Source organism: Corythoichthys intestinalis, chromosome 3, assembly GCF_030265065.1.
Source record: "Corythoichthys intestinalis isolate RoL2023-P3 chromosome 3, ASM3026506v1, whole genome shotgun sequence".
NCBI classification, from domain to species: Eukaryota; Metazoa; Chordata; class Actinopteri; order Syngnathiformes; family Syngnathidae; genus Corythoichthys; species Corythoichthys intestinalis.
The window spans coordinates 31,067,674-31,085,540 of NC_080397.1; the positions used below are offsets into that span (position 1 = coordinate 31,067,674).

General features: G+C 39.6%; 1 protein-coding gene across 4 annotated transcripts; it reads right to left on the reverse strand.

Moving 5' to 3' along the window:
• Window positions 1–1,685: 1,685 nt before the first annotated feature.
• LOC130913509 (sodium-dependent phosphate transporter 1-A-like) lies at window positions 1,686–16,725 on the reverse strand. 4 transcript variants are annotated; one of them, XM_057832179.1, is made up of 13 exons: window positions 16,597–16,725; window positions 15,734–15,826; window positions 15,319–15,661; window positions 15,040–15,180; window positions 10,475–10,560; window positions 8,280–8,376; window positions 7,286–7,405; window positions 6,986–7,186; window positions 6,423–6,891; window positions 4,448–4,486; window positions 2,427–2,612; window positions 2,258–2,342; window positions 1,686–2,180 (listed from the first exon to the last, which is right to left on the reverse strand). In XM_057832179.1, the coding sequence occupies exons 2-13, from the start codon at window positions 15,749–15,751 to the stop codon at window positions 2,025–2,027; spliced, it is 1,941 nt and encodes a 646-aa protein (XP_057688162.1). In that variant the 5' UTR covers window positions 15,752–15,826; window positions 16,597–16,725; the 3' UTR covers window positions 1,686–2,024. The 4 variants fall into 4 exon arrangements, with proteins under 4 accessions (XP_057688162.1, XP_057688163.1, XP_057688160.1 ...); XM_057832180.1 differs by having other exon boundaries at window positions 6,423–6,676; window positions 6,773–6,891; window positions 15,319–15,826; XM_057832177.1 differs by having other exon boundaries at window positions 15,319–15,826.
• Window positions 16,726–17,867: the final 1,142 nt, after the last annotated feature.

Genomic DNA, 17,867 nt, shown 5'->3' on the forward strand with positions numbered 1-17,867 from the left:
CTGAAGTAGTTCAAGGCTTTTATTATTTTAATATTGATGATTTTGGCAAAAAAGTCAAGAAAAAACAAAAATCCCTATCTAAAAAAAAAGAGCATATCATGAAAAGGTACTCTAAAGAAGCCACTCACCTAATCATCTGAATCAACGAATTAACTCAAAACCCCTGCGAAAGATTCCTGTGGCTTTTAAAAACTCCCAGCCTGGTTCATTACTCAAAACAGCAATCATGGGCAAGACGGTGGACCGACCTGACTGCTGTCCAGAAGGCCATCAATGACACCCTCAAGAAGGAGGCTAGGACACAGAAAGAAATTTCTGAGCGAATAGGCTGTTCCCAGAGTGCTGTTTCAAGACAGTCTGTGGGAAGGAAAAAGTGTGGCAGGAAACGCTGCACAACCAGAAGAGGTGATTGCACCCTGAGAAAGATTGTGGAGAAGGGGCGATTCCAGACCTTGGGGGACCTGCAGAAACCTGGAAATGGGCTACAGGTGCTGCATTCCCCAGGCCAAGCCACTTTTGAACCTGAAACAGCAGCAGAAGCGCCTGACCTGGGCTACAGAGAAGCAGCACTGGACTGTTGCTCAGAGGTCCAAAGTACTTTTTTCAAATGAATGTAAATTTTGCATGTCATTCAGAAATCAAGGTGCCAGAGTTTGGAGGAAGACTGGGGAGAAGGAAATGCCAAAATGCCTGAAGTCAAGTGTCAAGTACCCACAGTCAGTGATGGTCTGGGGTGCCATGTCAGCTGCTGGTGTTGGTCTACTGTGTTTTATCAAGGGCAGGGTCAATGCAGCTAGCTATTCGGAGATTTTAGAGCACTTCATCCTTCCATCTGCTGAAAAGCTTTATGGAGATGAAGATTTCCTTTTTCAGCACAGCCTGGCACCTGCTCAGAGTGCCCAAACCACTGGTAAATGGTTTACTGACCATGGCATTACTGTGCTCAATTGGCCTGCCAACTCTCCTGACCTGAACCTCATAGAGAATCTGGGATATCGTGTAGAGGAAGTTGAGAGACACCGGACTCAAAAATGTGGATGAGCTGAAGGCCGCTTTTGAAGCATCCTGGGCCTCCAGTGCCACAGGCTTATTGCCTCCATGCCACGCCGCATTGAAGCAGTCATTTCTGCAAAAGGATCCCCGACCAAGTATTGAGTGCATAGCTGATATAATTAATTGAAGGCTGACTTTTTTTGAATTGAAAAACACTTTTTTGTATTGGTCGGATGAAATATTCTAATTTTTTGAGATAGGGATTTTTGGGTTTTCTTGACTTTTTTGCCAAAATCATCAATATTAAAACAATAAAAGGCTCGAACTACTTCAGTTGTGTGTAATGAATCTAAAATATATGAAAGTCTAATGTTTATCAGTACATTACATAAAATAATGAACTTTATCACAATATGCTAATTTTTTGAGCAGTTAGATCAGCATTAGCCTCTCCAACATTTTTGGAGGTCCTGATCTGGGAGACATTAAAATACAGCACTAGATGACAAATTTGCTGTTAGAGACACTTTAGCTGAATTGGCAGACACTTGGGAGGAACAAATTAGTGTCATGAAACACAATCAACAGAGTGAAATGGTCCAATGAAGCAGAGAAATGTTCAGGTGAGAATTAAACATTTTAATCACAATTAGAAAGTATATGGAATGATAAATACAGAATATTGAAAGTGGTGTTGTCACAGGAATATTACATTTATTGTACTTTCCACATGATGCATTTCACAATCAAAATAATACATAATACCTCTGTGACAGTTTTAATCAAAACCTCTGCTCAATCTTCTGCTTAATCTCAAGGATACAACATAGGCTGTACATGTTCCCCTTTTAAAGGGTGCATCTCAGAATTTCACTGTGAATGTATTTCATTTCAATTTAAATATAAAATTACAATCAATAACAGTAATAGCAACATTCGTAAGTAATCATGACAAACTTCGAGCAATATTCTTATCAACAAAAACTGCCACCTATCGATTGAGATAATAATGCACTCCTTGAAGAATATGATCACAGAATGGCATAAATGAAGAGTGCCATGATGGCAGCACTGATGAGACCTGAGATAGGAACAGTGACAAACCAGGCAATAAAAATGTTCCTGAACAAATGCCAGTCCACTGCTTTCCTTGAACGCAGCCATCCCACAGCTACCACTGATCCAACCTGTGTTCACATTTGGCAGTGAATCTCTGAGAACACTTTTGATTGGTGTATTCAAACCCAGATTTTTTTTTCATTACCTTGCAGTGTGTTGTGCTGACAGGAAGCCCAACATTAGATGCCACAACAACTGTAAGAGCCGAGGCCAGCTCTATGCTGAAGCCACTAAAATGGATCATAATATGAAAACAAAGTTAAACCTCATCATGTTATGTAAGTGAGAAGCAAGTGGTTATTATCATGCTGTACCTGGATGGTGTGATGGGGGTAAGATCTTTACCCATGGTCTGAATCACCCTGCGGCCCCATACCCAGAGTCCCATGCAGATACCTACTCCTCCATATAGAAGTAGCCAGATAGGTGTAGGTGCATTTGATGTAACAGAACCACTTTCGTACAAAAGCCAGAGGGCCACAAGAGGACCAATAGCATTGCTAGAGAGAAAAATATGTAATTGTGAATCAATGTACATACATACATACATACATACATACATACATACATACATACATACATACATACATAGTGTACATACATACATACATACATACATACATACTACATACATACATACATACATACATACAGTGGGGCAAATAAGTACAGTGCCTTGCAAAAGTATTCGGCCCCCTTGAATCTTGCAACCTTTCGCCACATTTCAGGCTTCAAACATAAAGATATGAAATTTAATTTTTTTGTCAAGAATCAACAACAAGTGGGACACAATCGTGAAGTGGAACAACATTAATTGGATAATTTAAACTTTTTTAACAAATAAAAAACTGAAAAGTGAGGCGTGCAATATTATTCGGCCCCTTTACTTTCAGTGCAGCAAACTCACTCCAGAAGTTCAGTGAGGATCTCTGAATGATCCAATGTTGTCCTAAATGACCGATGATGATAAATAGAATCCAAATCTGTGTAATCAAGTCTCCGTATAAATGCACCTGCTCTGTGATAGTTTCAGGGTTCTGTTTAAAGTGCAGAGAGCATTATGAAAACCAAGGAACACACCAGGCAGGTCCGAGATACTGTTGTGGAGAAGTTTAAAGCCGGATTTGGATACAAAAAGATGTCCCATGCTTTAAACATCTCAAGGAGCACTGTGCAAGCCATCATATTGAAATGGAAGGAGCATCAGACCACTGCAAATCTACCAAGACCCGGCCGTCCTTCCAAACTTTCTTCTCAAACAAGGAGAAAACTGATCAGAGATGCAGCCAAGAGGCCCATGATCACTCTGGATGAACTGCAGAGATCTACAGCTGAGGTGGGAGAGTCTGTCCATAGGACAACAATCAGTCGTACACTGCACAAATCTGGCTTTTATGGAAGAGTGGCAAGAAGAAAGCCATTTCTCAAAGATATCCATAAAAAGTCTCGTTTAAAGTTTGCCACAAGCCACCTGGGAGACACACCAAACATGTGGAAGAAGGTGCTCTGGTCAGATGAAACCAAAATTGAACTTTTTGGCCACAATGCAAAACGATATGTTTGGCGTAAAAGCAACACAGCTCATCACCCTGAACACACCATCCCCACTGTCAAACATGGTGGTGGCAGCATCATGGTTTGGGCCTGCTTTTCTTCAGCAGGGACAGGGAAGATGGTTAAAATTGACGGGAAGATGGATGCAGCCAAATACAGGAACATTCTGGAAGAAAACCTGTTGGTATCTGCACAAGACCTGAGACTGGGACGGAGATTTATCTTCCAACAGGACAATGATCCAAAACATAAAACCAAATCTACAATGGAATGGTTAAAAAATAAACGTATCCAGGTGTTAGAATGGCCAAGTCAAAGTCCAGACCTGAATCCAATGGAGAATCTGTGCAAAGAGCTGAAGACTGCTGTTCACAAACACTCTCCATCCAACCTCACTGAGCTCGTGCTGTTTTGCAAGGAAGAATGGGCAAGAATGTCAGTCTCTCGATGTGCAAAAGTGATAGAAACATACCCCAAGCGACTTGCAGCTGTAATTGGAGCAAAAGGTGGCGCTACAAAGTATTAACGCAAGGGGGCCGAATAATATTGCACGCCCCACTTTTCAGTTTTTTATTTGTTAAAAAAGTTTAAATTATCCAATAAATTTTGTTCCACTTCACGATTGTGTCCCACTTGTTGTTGATTCTTGACAAAAAATTAAAATTTTATATCTTTATGTTTGAAGCCTGAAATGTGGCGAAAGGTTGCAAGGTTCAAGGGGGCCGAATACTTTTGCAAGGCACTGTATTTAGTCAACCACTAATTGTGCAAGTTTTCTCACTTGAAAATATTAGAGAGGCCTGTAGCCAAGAGAGACAGACTGTGAAAAAAAAACAGAAAATCACATTGTTTGATTTTTAAAGAATTTATTTGCCAATCATGGTGGAAAATAAGTATTTAGTCAATACCAAGAGTTCATCTCAATACTTTGTTATGTTCCCTTTGTTGGCAATAACGGAGGCCATACGTTTTCTGTAACTCTTCACAAGCTTTTCACATACTGTTGCTGGTATTTTGGCCCATTCCTCCATGCAGATCTCCTCTAGAGCAGTGATGTTTTGGGGCTGTCGTTGGGCAACACGGACTTTCAACTGCCTCAACAGATTTTCTATGGGGTTGAGATCTGGAGACTGGCTAGGCTACTCCAGGACCTTGAAATGCTTCTTACGAAGCCACTCCTTTATTGCCCTGGCTGTGTGTTTGGGATCATTGTCATGCTGAAAGACCCAGCCACGTCTCATCTTCAATGCGCTTGCTGATGGGAGAGATTTTCACTCCAAATCTCTCGATACATGGCCCCATTCATTCTTTCCTTTACATAGATCAGTCGTCCTGGTTGCTTTGCAGAAAACAGCCCCAAAGCATGATGTTTCCATCCCCATGCTTCACAGTGGGTATGGTGTTCTTCGCATGCAATTCAGTATTCTTTCTCCTCCAAACACGAGAACCTGCGTTTCTACCAAAAAATTCTATTTTGGTTTCATCTGACCATAACACATTCTCCATGTCCTCTTCTGGATCATCTAAATGCTCTCTAGCGAACCGCAGACAGGCCTGGACGTGTACTTTCTTGAGCAGGGGGACACGTCTGGCAGTGCAAGATTTGAGTCCGTAGCGGCGCATTGTGTTATTGATAGTAGCCCTTGTTACTGTGGTCCCAGCTCTCTGTAGGTCATTCACTAGGTCCCTCCGTGTGGTTCTGGGATTTTTGCTCCCCGTTCTTGTTATCATTTTGACGCCACGGGGTGAGATCTTGCATGGAGCCCGAATCAAGGGAGATTATCAGTGGTCTTGGATGTCTTCCATTTTCTAATAATTGCTCCCACAGTTGATTTCTTTATACCAAGCATTTTACCATTTGCAGATTCAGTCTTCCCAGCCTGGTGAAGGTCTACAATTTTGTCTCTGGTGTCCTTCGACAGCTCATCTGTCTTGGCCATAGGGGAGTTTGGAGTGTGACTCACTGAGATTGTGGACAGGTGTCTTTTATGCCCATAATGAGTTAAAACAGGTGCCATTAATACAGGTAACGAGGGGAGCCTAGTTAGACCTCATTAGAAGACGTTAGACCTCTTTGACAGCCAGAAATCTTGCTTGTTTGTAGGTGACCAAATACTTATTTTCCACCCTAATTTGGAAATAAATTCTTTAAAAATCAAACAATGTGATTTTCTGTTTTTTTTCCCCTCCACATTCTGTCTGTCATGGTTGAGGTTTACCCATGTTGATAATTACAGGCCTCTCTAATCTTTTCAAGTTGGAGAACTTGCACAATTGGTGGTTGACTAAATACTTATTTGCCCCACTGTAATTCCAGCAGATGACACTGTGGCTGTAGCGTAGTTAAATATGAGTGCCCCTCAATAAATGCTAATACAGTATAATAAAAATCATCATTCATTCAGTTGTTCACTTGTAAAATCCTAAAAGGAAAAATGTTTTTGGGAGAATGATTACTAGCAAATTTCTGTATTAAAATCATTATTTTTTTTGTAATAATTTGAGATGACTAAATCATGTTTGCTACATCTGAACTATGTAGTACAATCGACAAAATTTGGATGAATAGAATCCTAAAATATTACTCTGCATAAACTAAATTTATTTCATACAACAAAAAAGGTGAATTCTTTAATAGAACTACCAAAATAGTTTTCAACAAGATGCAATATAAATATATCTACAGTATGTTTCATTGAGTACAACTTTAAATCAATGAATTATATTACTACCACATCCCCATTTTTCAATTTTACCTGACATCATTCCCGCCATGTGCAAAGGAGCCGAAGCACGCTGTTAGTATCTGAAGGAATTGAAAAAGGGCGGAAACAACTGGTTGGTCAAGCTCCAGCTCATCTTCTTCAATAGGTTGCTCCCAAACAGCCTCGTGTGCCACGCTGGTATCCTTCACTGAACTTCCTTTGGTCAGTGTTGAATTGTAGCTGCTGTAGCTGTCCACTCTGGACCTCCTCCTCCAGTCGTCACTGTCCTTGTTCTTAGATTCTCCCTGAATGCCATAAATGGCCAGGGTGTAGGAGGTGTAGCTGTTGTTTCGCCGAATAGGACGCTCCTCTGTGTCACTGTCACCAATGCAGTCACCGACCTTAGCCATGTGTAGCTTTTGTAACAAGTCCTTGTAAAGACCAGAGTCTTTCTGGATGGCATGTAGTCGTTCATTATGGGGGTCTGTGATCATCATGGGACCAACATTACTATCTAGTCCTGTAAACATAAATAAGCTCATTTAATTTATGAATTTTCCTCTAAGTCATTGGGATTGATTGAAGAAGTTTAAAGTCAATTCAATCTTTCTCACCATTATTGACCTGGAAGTCTTTGATCTCCTTGTCTAGATCAGCTTCTTCTGACCCTCCAAGTTTGAAGGCAACATTTTGACTGTCTGTTAGATGGGTCTGAGTTTGTGGATATCGGGGTATTGATGTGTCCACCACTTGAGTGTGTTGATTACGGTTTAACTCGATCAGAGGAGTCTCACAGGGAGAAGCGACTATTTTTTCTGTTCAAAACCCACAAAAGAAGTCTGTGATCGAGCATGTAGAAAGACAATACATGCCTCTGTGTATTAATCATTAAAAACAGATAAAAAATTACTCACGTTTTATTTTCCTCTTCAGGCGTGGACAGGCAACAAGCCAAACGACTAACGCTGTGATGACACCACATCCAAGTGAGATGCATAGCATGCACCACCATGGTACCCTGTCAAATCCCAGCACTGACAAAATACAGAAAAGGTACAATGTATGTCCATCGTATGTAACGGCATGTTTTATTGATTCATAAACAATGCTGTCTGCTCCTGGAGCTGAACATGATATTGTTTTGAAATTGTGACAGTGTTTCATTTTTGTAAAAAGGTCAGAGCCTTTAGGAACTCAGGCAATATCACACAATATTTTTTGGGGAAAGAAAATGTAGTTAAAACTAAAAAGTAGGCACTATCTACTAGCATTAGACAAGCAAAACAGCTGTGTTTTTCAACAAAACTGCTAAATTATAAAGCGTATTCATTTATTGTTCACACTTAAGGGAATTTATTTATGACTTTGATTGTTCAAAAGTAAACACACTCCTTTTTTAGTTGTAAATTGGTGAAGATGTCCGTAAAGTCTGCTGACAACAATATGAATGAAAGTACACTAATCTACAACAGAAAGGACTTGCGGTCCTCTGATAAGAAATTGGTATGTTCAGGGCACCAGTCAGATAACTTTGCGTGCATTCATTCATGCAACCTGCATTCATTCAGGTTTTTCCAGAAATAGGAAAAATTAATTTGAGAAATGAGATATTTTCTTACTGACCGATTTTATTTAATTGACACTACTGTATGGGCCCATCACTTAACCATATATCAAACGGCAAACATAAAGGAAGTGTGTCCAGAAATGAGGGCTTGGGTATGATGCAATTATCAGAAATATAGATTTTCTACAACCCCCCATAGTTGAGGTCAACGGTTTTGTTGTTTGGTGCGTTGTGATAAGTGTGCCACTGAAAAGAGGGCCACTCCTTTTTTGTTAAACACAGCATTAGTCATGATTTGTTACTTTACACTGTGTTGTAGTGGGTAGTGAAGAGTCACTTACTTGGTGCTCCTGTAAACATGATGGAGAGTTGGTTGATGCCCACAGTGAAGGCGTAGAACACTGGAAGAGTTCGGAGGCCGTTTGGAAGCGGGTCAGCCTATACCATTTAAGAGGTGAACAGCAAGCACGAGCAAGTAATAGACATTATTTTTAATGTCCAAGTACTTATTATATTATCGTGTAACACACGTTAAAAAATGCCATACTATTTTAACGCAGTTTCACTATTACAGCAATGGTTTACTTATCTGGGAGGGTTTAGGGTCTGGCGGACAACACAGACAAGGCTGAAAAAGCAGTTTCTGCTCTTGCATCCCTCTTTTAAAAAAAAACTGCTGTATTTTAAGCTGAAAGAACTGTAGTGTTTGATAGAACAATATGTCTATATGCTGCCATAGCAGATTCATGGCGCATTAAGCCCCCAAACTATTTTTAATTTGTCCATTTTACCTGGAAACCCCCGTTTCGCGCAACAGCTTTTGTTTCAACCCAGCCATAAAAACAAGGCAATTAATTATATTTATTATTCTAAATGTCTGTCATTTTAGCTTATAATTAGGGCTGTCAAACGATTAAAATTTTTAATCGAGTTAATTACAGCTTAAAAATTAATTAATCGTAATTAATCGCAATTAATCGCAAATCAATCCATCTATAAAATATGCCATGTTTTTCTGTAAATTATATATATATATTCTGTAAAATAAATTGTTGGAATGGAAAGATAAGACACAAGATGGATATATACATTCAACATACGGTACATAAGGACTGCAGTGGGCATTTCACTCTACTGTCCTTTAAATCTGTCTATGCTGTCCTCACTCCGAAGCGTCTACTTTTTCCAAAGCTAGACAGCTAGTGAACGACGCCTAAATAATCAGACTTCTTCCTTTTTCATCTGATTTATTAATAAAATGGCCTCAAACCATTTTCTCTTTAGACCGTCGTAAAACTACAAAAAAAAGTACACAAGCATTGCATTAGCAACAACGTTAGCTTAGCACGCTATACAGGTTCACTAAACATAAACAAAAAGCATCTCATACAAAAAATATAACATTTCGCTTACTAACATGATATGTACATTCTTTACAACAACCATACTTACGGACAAATCTTGTCCAAGGATCATATAAGCACAACATTACAACATAGGCGTCAGCCCGAGATGTCGTGCAGCCATATTGAACTGGCAAGAAAACAATAAACCATGTCGCAAAGCGACCACAAGAGTTCGCTGTTAGACAGCACAAAAAGCCTTGCTGTAAAACTTACCAAAAGGCAGAATACTGTCTGAGCGGGACATGTGCGTTAATTGCGTCAAATATTTTAACGTGATTAATTTAAAAAATTAATTACCGCGCGTTAACGCGATAATTTTGACAGCCCTACTTATAATCAATAATTAATTCAAAATCTTAAATCAATTTTAAATTAATATAATTAATTGATGTTTAATATTTCGTTACAAAAAAATGACTTAAAAAAATTATTCACTCGCATATTTTAAACTTTTAAACAAATTACGTCACAATGAAAAAAATGGCGTTTGTAAAAAAGTCACGGATATCTACCTCATAACGATCGCTTAATTGTATTTTTTTTGTTACTGTCGCATTTTCTCCGTTATGTTAGATCATTAATAATCGATCCAAACAAAACAAAAAAAAAAAATTGAAAAAAAATAGTTTCAAAGGGTAAATACATGAAAAAGAAAATCTCAACCACTCCTTGATGTCTGCAATTTATGCATCACGACCCTTGTTATATTACCATGTTTCAACCATAAAATCCCCCCAAAAGCCCGCTGTGCCCATTCACATTTATGTCTTGACACTCGATGATACATGCTACATGGAGTTTTTGGATCGAAACAAGGTAAGTACGCGATAATATCTCGTTAAAATCATGGCGTTTTGAATTCTGCTCTCGCGTGCTCTCACCTCCAGTTAGGGTTTTGCTGTTTAAAAAATGTTTTTGTTTTTTTTAAATGCCCACCTGTTCAAAAATTTTATCCCCCAGAAAATTGAGCTTTCAAGCTTTCCAATGATGTATCACACATGCATATCAGACAATTTTGAAAGTTCGCAAAATTGGGGGTCTCAGAGCGGAACTTCAAGACACCTGAGTGTCTTCCGCCATATACATGGATGACATCAGAACTGATTACAATGACTAAATATGAGCCTTACCTTAAAAAGAATGAATTTGCGAATAAAGAAAAAGAGAATCCCAGACAAGATGCCTGACAGCACTGGTGATAGGAACCAGGAAGCCACTGTACAGGAGAAAAAAATAATGTACACAACTCACAAACAACATGTACTGTATTTTTCAGACTATAAGTCGCACCAGCCAAAAAATGCACAACGAAGATGAAAAAAACATATATAAATTGCACCGGAATAGGAGCGGGAACCTCTTGTTACCTCACGATACGATACGATTTGCGATACAAAGCTCACAATAACGATGATCTGACGATATGACGATACAACGATTATCGATACGTTGGTCAGGAAATCATTCTAGGATATTCTACAAACAACTAATGAACAGAAAAACAAGCTTCTGCTGTGAATTGGAATGAGTTTATCAATAGTAGACGTCCAATCCATTTGAACTGGGAGGGTGGCAGCGAATGAACATTCGTTCATTTCAAACGGATTGAACGTCTATGGCCGTCATTGGCAGCAATGAGGTAATTTTGGGCTATTTAAGGTCATTTACCTGTTGATTTCAGTTACTTCCTGTTGATTTGGGAGTATTTTATGGATCACTTCCTGTTTATTTTGAGTTACAGAACAGGAAGTGATCTTGGAATCACCCAAATGATTAGGTAGTGACTCAAACTCAACAGTAAATGACCTGTAAATGAACAACAAGTAACCTATAAATGCCCCGAAAAATCGGACGGAAAGACTGCGAATGCTCTACTGTCGAATTAGTGCTGCAACGATTAATCTATTAACACAAGTATTGGATTGGAAAAATAGATTCAAATTAAATTTTGCTGCTTCGGGTATTCGTTTAATTAAAGTGGCGTTGTAATGAAATGAAAGTTTGAAAGTGTTTGCTTTTATTTTCATTGATTTTGGGTGGATACACGACCCTCTAGTCTACCTCATTTCACATGGCTGAATCCATCAGCTCCCTGTTAAGACCAACATAAGCTAAGTTTTTGTTTGAGTTAATGAGTTTTTCGAATGCATTCGTAATTTATTTTAAAGGTATATTTAGCCATTTTTTGTGGGAATATGTGTCCGAGCCATTTGTTGAGAGCATTGTAAAAAAAAGTGTTAGCATTTTAAAGCATTTAAGCTAGCGGACTTTTGCTATGTAAGTTAGCCAATTGTTCTTTTGTTGTACATAGATCCTCTTTTTTTATATACCGTGTGTGGCTCAGTTCAGGTATTTTAATTTTTTATGTCCCGTATCCGAGTACTCGATTATCCGAAATAAATAGTTCATCGATTAATCGGCTACAAAAATACTCGACAGCTGCAGCCCTATTTCGAATGAACGAACGTTCCCAGTCTAAATGGATTGGGCGTCGAGCACCGTCAATAGCAGCCTCAGAGTTACCTGGAACACTATATGGTGGAAGATTTTGGTAGCAACTTGTTGGTCCCTTTTTTCCCACTGACACCTGTTTAAAACGATATCTCAATTCTTGGCAGGAGCATATCTGTTACAAGCCGCCGTCAGCGGCATTGATTTAGTCTTTCCATATCCTGTTTTATTTTGGTAGGTTACTTTGTGTTCACTTAAGTCAGCTTTGTCTTCCTCCCCTAATCACCTGAGTGCCGACACCTGTTCCCCATTAGCTATACTCCTTAAATACTCCTCTTGTTTGTTGCCCTTTGCCAGTGCGTTTTCCATGTTTTGGAGATCAGTAGGCCATCACGTCACCACCATCATTCGAGATAAGTTTTTGCCATTGCCTGTTTTGTGTTGAACTTTGAAGCCTGTTTTTACATTCCCTTTTGTGAATTAAATACTTTTTGGACATTGCAATCCTCTCTTCTCGTGCATTTGAGTTCAGCCGTGTGTGCCCCGCCGTGACAATATCGATAAACTTTTGGGATACAGAGTATCACGATATATCACCAATTCGATATTTTGTCACACCCCTACACCGGAATATAAATCGCCTTTTTTGTTTTTATAAGTTACTGCTAGTGTTGAAACTAAAGTTGCACTGATACCAGTATCGGCAGGGGGCGCCGATCTGGCCCGAATTGGTGGTATCTGTATCGACGAGTACCAGCATTTAGAGCGCCGATACCATGTACTTGCATCATTTGAACGCTAATATACTGTCCCCCCACGTGATCTAACTTCCCAAACCATTACATCTGTATGTCTTTGTCTCGAAATTACCACACGACTTTTACACCTTCGTTTTCAATATTATGGCTATACACTACAACGCATTTTCGCGATGTTAGTCTGCTCATTCAACATGGTATTCACAAACGATTAGCATGCGTGAGCTAACGCTTGCTGGTATAGCACCGATGGGATCAGAAAGGTTAAGATCGTGGGAGACTCAGCAAACTCATGGTTTCATGATGAACAATGGGTGGCAAATTGAGAGCGCCGTACTTCAAACTCGTCCTGTTTATGAAAGTCGATTGTAATATGCTGGTGTTGTGCAGTAACGAGCAGAAGTGACTTCTGCGGCCAGAAAACACTCAAGCGGCGCAGCGCGCACACTAGATATCATCAAATAGCAATCTAGATGTCCTATGTTAGATCCCATGCCAACTCTCGCGCGCGCACACTAGATATCATCAAATAGCAACCTAGATGTACTACATTAGATCCCATGCCATTAGCTGCGTGAGCCCAGAGCGACACGTAGTCCATAGACCCTACCCACCGACGTCACAAAATCACGTGCTCGCTGTATGGTTCCGCCCACTTGTCCGTCATTTTGTGTCTGTATTATCAATGGTCTCAATTGATCGAGCAATTTATAATGCATTTCATGGAAGACCCGGTGCTTTCGGATGCCGTAAACTCACTTGATGCGTTGCATAAAAGGCGTTATGTGGAAAAGCTTCAGTTTATCCATTCGCCAGATCCATATTTGATGCCTAAATCGATGTTTTTCGACCCGCTGTCTCCGCCGTATTTGCCTGACATCTGCTAGCTACCCTGAACTGTACAACTATAGTGTCCACACAAAATCAGCCTAAACGAAAGTTTGAAAAACTTTAAGAGCTTGGAGGCTTATAAATACTTCGTTGCTGGTTGGGTGAAACAGGTCCTCGTACACGAAAATTCGGCAGGAATCTATCTTGTGCTTGGAAAGGTGAGTTACGAAATTTTCAATTCAAAATCTTTTGTTATTGCTAACATCCACTGTCAAGTCTAATGTATTTCATGTCGTTTGTCAATGGAGTTAGGGCTTTTAATGTTTATATGGTTTAGCGATAGCACTCTCACTACATACATACGTGTATGTTGTCGGCGATTAGCCTAGCAATGATCTTAATTGTGGTTGTCAGCCCAAAACCCTCTAAATATATATTAAATGCATCTTACCAGATATAACATGACTACTACATAATCTGTGGTAATCGTTTGGAGCCCAGTTTTCTCGTCGAATTGCAGCAGCCCATCTCGCTCTCTTCTCTCCGGGTCTCTCGGAATCCGGTAGAACTTCAAGTCTCTCAGTCTTCTCCGTCTATCTTCTCTGTTATTGCAACCGACCGCCACACACGCCTTCACCATTTTGATTATTAATGTTAACGAGCAGAAAAACACGTCGTAAATAGGAGGAATGTACGTAGCCGTAACAGGGAAACATGATGTGTTGACGGACAATTGGGCGGCACCAGTCAGGAGGAAGGAGTTGTGACGTCACGTGGGTAGGGTCTATAGACTACATTGATTAAATAGAAACCGCCATGACAGAATGGAAGTTAAGCAGGCCAAATCAACCCATACCAGTGACTATAGATAATGCTGCAAATACTATTAATTCAGTACATGTTATAGATGGACTCGGACCACAAATAGGATATTTAAATATAGCTGTAAGAGAGCTGCAGCAATCAACAGTGTGACCACTTTACAAACAGTAAAAATTGTTCTCAGCACTTATATTCAAAATTTTTCTTCAGATCAGTAAGAAGTAAGCACATAAATATTATGCACTAAAATGCTTGTTTATATGATGGCACTGTTATTTTTGCTTGTTAGCAAAAAAAAAAAAAAAAAAAAAAAAAAAAAAAATAATAATAATAATAATAATAACAGTTGTATTTTCTGTTTCAGAGCATTAAATGTATTGAATTGTATCGAAAATCGTACCGAACCGTGACTTAATTGTATCGTTGCATTCGTTATACGCATACATATATGTATATATATATATGTGTATGTATGTATGTATGTATGTATGTTTTTTTTGTTTTTTTTTTGCAAACAGAGTGGTATCGGAATGGTATCGGCCGATACTGCACAGCCAGGTATCTGTATCGGTATCGGGCCCAAAAAATGGTATCGGTGCAACACTAGTTGAAACACAGGCCTTGAGCGCCTTCTTGTGGTTTAGTGTAAAAATAAAATGATATAATGACGTCTTCATAATTTCTCACAAAAATTGCTTCAGAATACTGTACAAGTCGGACCTCCGGCTAAACTATAAAAAAAAAAAAGACCAAAAAAAACTGCGACTTATAGTCCGAAAAATACGGTGGGTAAAACAAATATTTTAAAATATAGACAGTCTAAATATACTCGCCAATGCGAAGTAGCTCCATCCATTTGACACCATGGTGACCTCTGGCTACCATGGAAAAACCTATAGTCGCCCCGACGATGCAGTGAGTTCCGGAAATGGGGAGCCTCAGGAATGATGCAGCCAACTGCCACACGGCAGAGCCTGTCAAAACAGAACAAGGCCAGTGGTCAACACCTGGGAAATGTCTGGAAGAGTTCTCAATTTCTTGGGTTTAGGGTTAGGTAAATTCAGGTAAGCTCAAATGACATATAAATAGACTGCACTCATATGAATGCTTACCACACATTGCACTTATTGATCCTGCCATGAGGACATACTCGGAGCCGTTGTACATCTGGACGTCAATAATACCCTTTCGAATCGTCTCGCTGACTTTGGCCCCTAACAGGACTGAGCCCGCTGTCTCAAAGATGGTGGCCAGGATACAGGCCTGTCGCAAGGTGACCACCCCGGAACCAACTGCTGTACCAAAGGAGTTTGCCACATCGTTGGCCCCGACAGAAAATGCCAAGACAAAGGCAATTACAAAGCCCAATATCAAGATCCACAAGTAACCGGACATGTCCGAGTGAGAGGCCAGAGTCATTATGGTTGTGACAGCAGGGGTTGAATCCATCATTGACTTGCAAAGAAATATGAGTAAGTTACTATACAATGACTGATTTAAAAATACCAATAAGAAGTAATCATGTACTGCTATCGAAGTAAGCATGGTTTATCTGTAGGAATACAAACAAGATGGGAGGATATCTGGAAGAAGGGAATGACATCCATTTTGACAGCAAACCTGTGGTGAGATGAGCAGCAAAAACAGAGGTGCATGGGTTACTCTACAACAAAGAATATTTTACAGACCAAGGACAGAGCCACAATCTGTTTTACATTTACAAGATTTTATCATGATCATAGCATTGTATCGGTTTGCTTAAAATGGGATTTTGATCTCACAGCTATTAATAATGAATTGGGAGAAAAAGGAAGTGGTATTTCAAAATTGTGCCTGAGTATATGTCATTACTTGTGAGAGGAATGTTAAAAGCATAACTGTGGTGTTATTTTTCCCAAGCAGTCTTGATGGTGGTGCAGCAGGACATGCTTATGATCTCAGTTGGCGTAACGCACTTGCATTAATACAAACAAAAGCAAAATAATCTGAATGGACTTACCAATTTCACACCAGGTCACATTGTACTAGACTAGTTTTTCGAGCATCAAAGAATACTACAATGTTCTACATTTCTAAATAGAAATTTAGAACATTGACAACAAAAATATATATTTTTTAATCAGTTTGCCACTGACAGTTTATAATGAAGCACTGCCAGAGTGTATTTGGATTACACAAACATTGAACTCCATAAAAACTCAAAAGTTGTTAGTATATGGTTGTTACAGGTTGCCAAAAGTCAGTATTTAACAACAGTTACCATCACAACAGAAAATAGTGGCATTTTAATCTCCTGAGCTTTTCTTGCATAACACCAATGGAGCAATATGATGGCAAAAAGACAAGCAGGCAAGCACAGGACAGGGGGAAAACAGCTGGTACTCACTTACTTTTGTGCCACTGCAGGAGTAAAAGTTTACTCTTTTCTTTGTTGTATCTCCCACTGCATACAGGCTACAATGAGCTGAATGAAAGTGCTGCCCATATACCAGCAGTGGATTGTTAGAAGGTTTCTGCTGTGCGGCAGTTTATATAAGGAGCAGGTTGAGCGCCCGCCCTTTCACTGTGGTCATAAGACTTATGCTGCCCATAGCTAATTTTTTGCCTGTTTGTTTGCATAGTAAAATAATTACAGGGGTCTTAAAGGAATATCTGTGGGATAACTACCATTTATTTTCCCAGTGGCTGTTACGAGTTCAAGTGTAGTTTCTTTCTCAAAAATCTAAATAATTTAGTATAGTTTACTTGTTTAGATATGCATTTTAAAGGGTAATTTTGGGTTTAATAGAAGCCCTTAAATTTGAAAGAACCTAGCTGGTCCGGTTGTCATATCATAGACACACGGCCCGATTTTCTTGACTGGCACAAAACCAGACGCACATCCAGACATGTGCCAAGCGAAAGGGTGGTTTGGACCACATATTGACAATTTCATAGACCTGCACCACTATGTACAGTGGGGCAAATAACTATTTAGTCAACCACCAATTGTGCAAGTTCTCCTACTTGAAAATATTAGAGAGGCCTGTAATTGTCAACGTGGGTAAACCTCAACCATGAGAGACAGAATGTGGGAAAAAAAAAACAGAAAATCACATTGTTTGATTTTTAAATAATTTATTTCCAAATTAGAGTGGAAAATAAGTATTTGGTCATCTACAAACAAGCAAGATTTCTGGCTCTCAAAGAGGTCTAACTTCTTCTAACGAGGTCTAACGAGGCTCCACTCGTTACCTGTATTAATGGCACCTGTTTTAACTCATTATTGGTATAAAAGACACCTGTCCACAACCTCAGTCAGTCACACTCCAAACTCCACTATGGCCAAGAGCTGTCGAAGGACACCAGAGACAAAATTGTACACCTGCACCAGGCTGGGAAGACTGAATCTGTAATAGGTAAAACGCTTGGTGTAAAGAAATCAACTGTGGGAGCAATTGTTAGAAAATGGAAGACATCCAAGAACACTGATAATCTCCCTCAATTGGGGCTCCATGCAAGATCTCACCCCGTGGCGTCAAAATGATAACAAGAACGGTGAGCAAAATTTCCAGAACCACACGGGGGGGACCTAGTGAATGACCTACAGAGAGCTGGGACCACAGTAATAAAGGCTAATATTAGTAACACAATGCGCCGCCAGGGACTCAAATCTTGCACT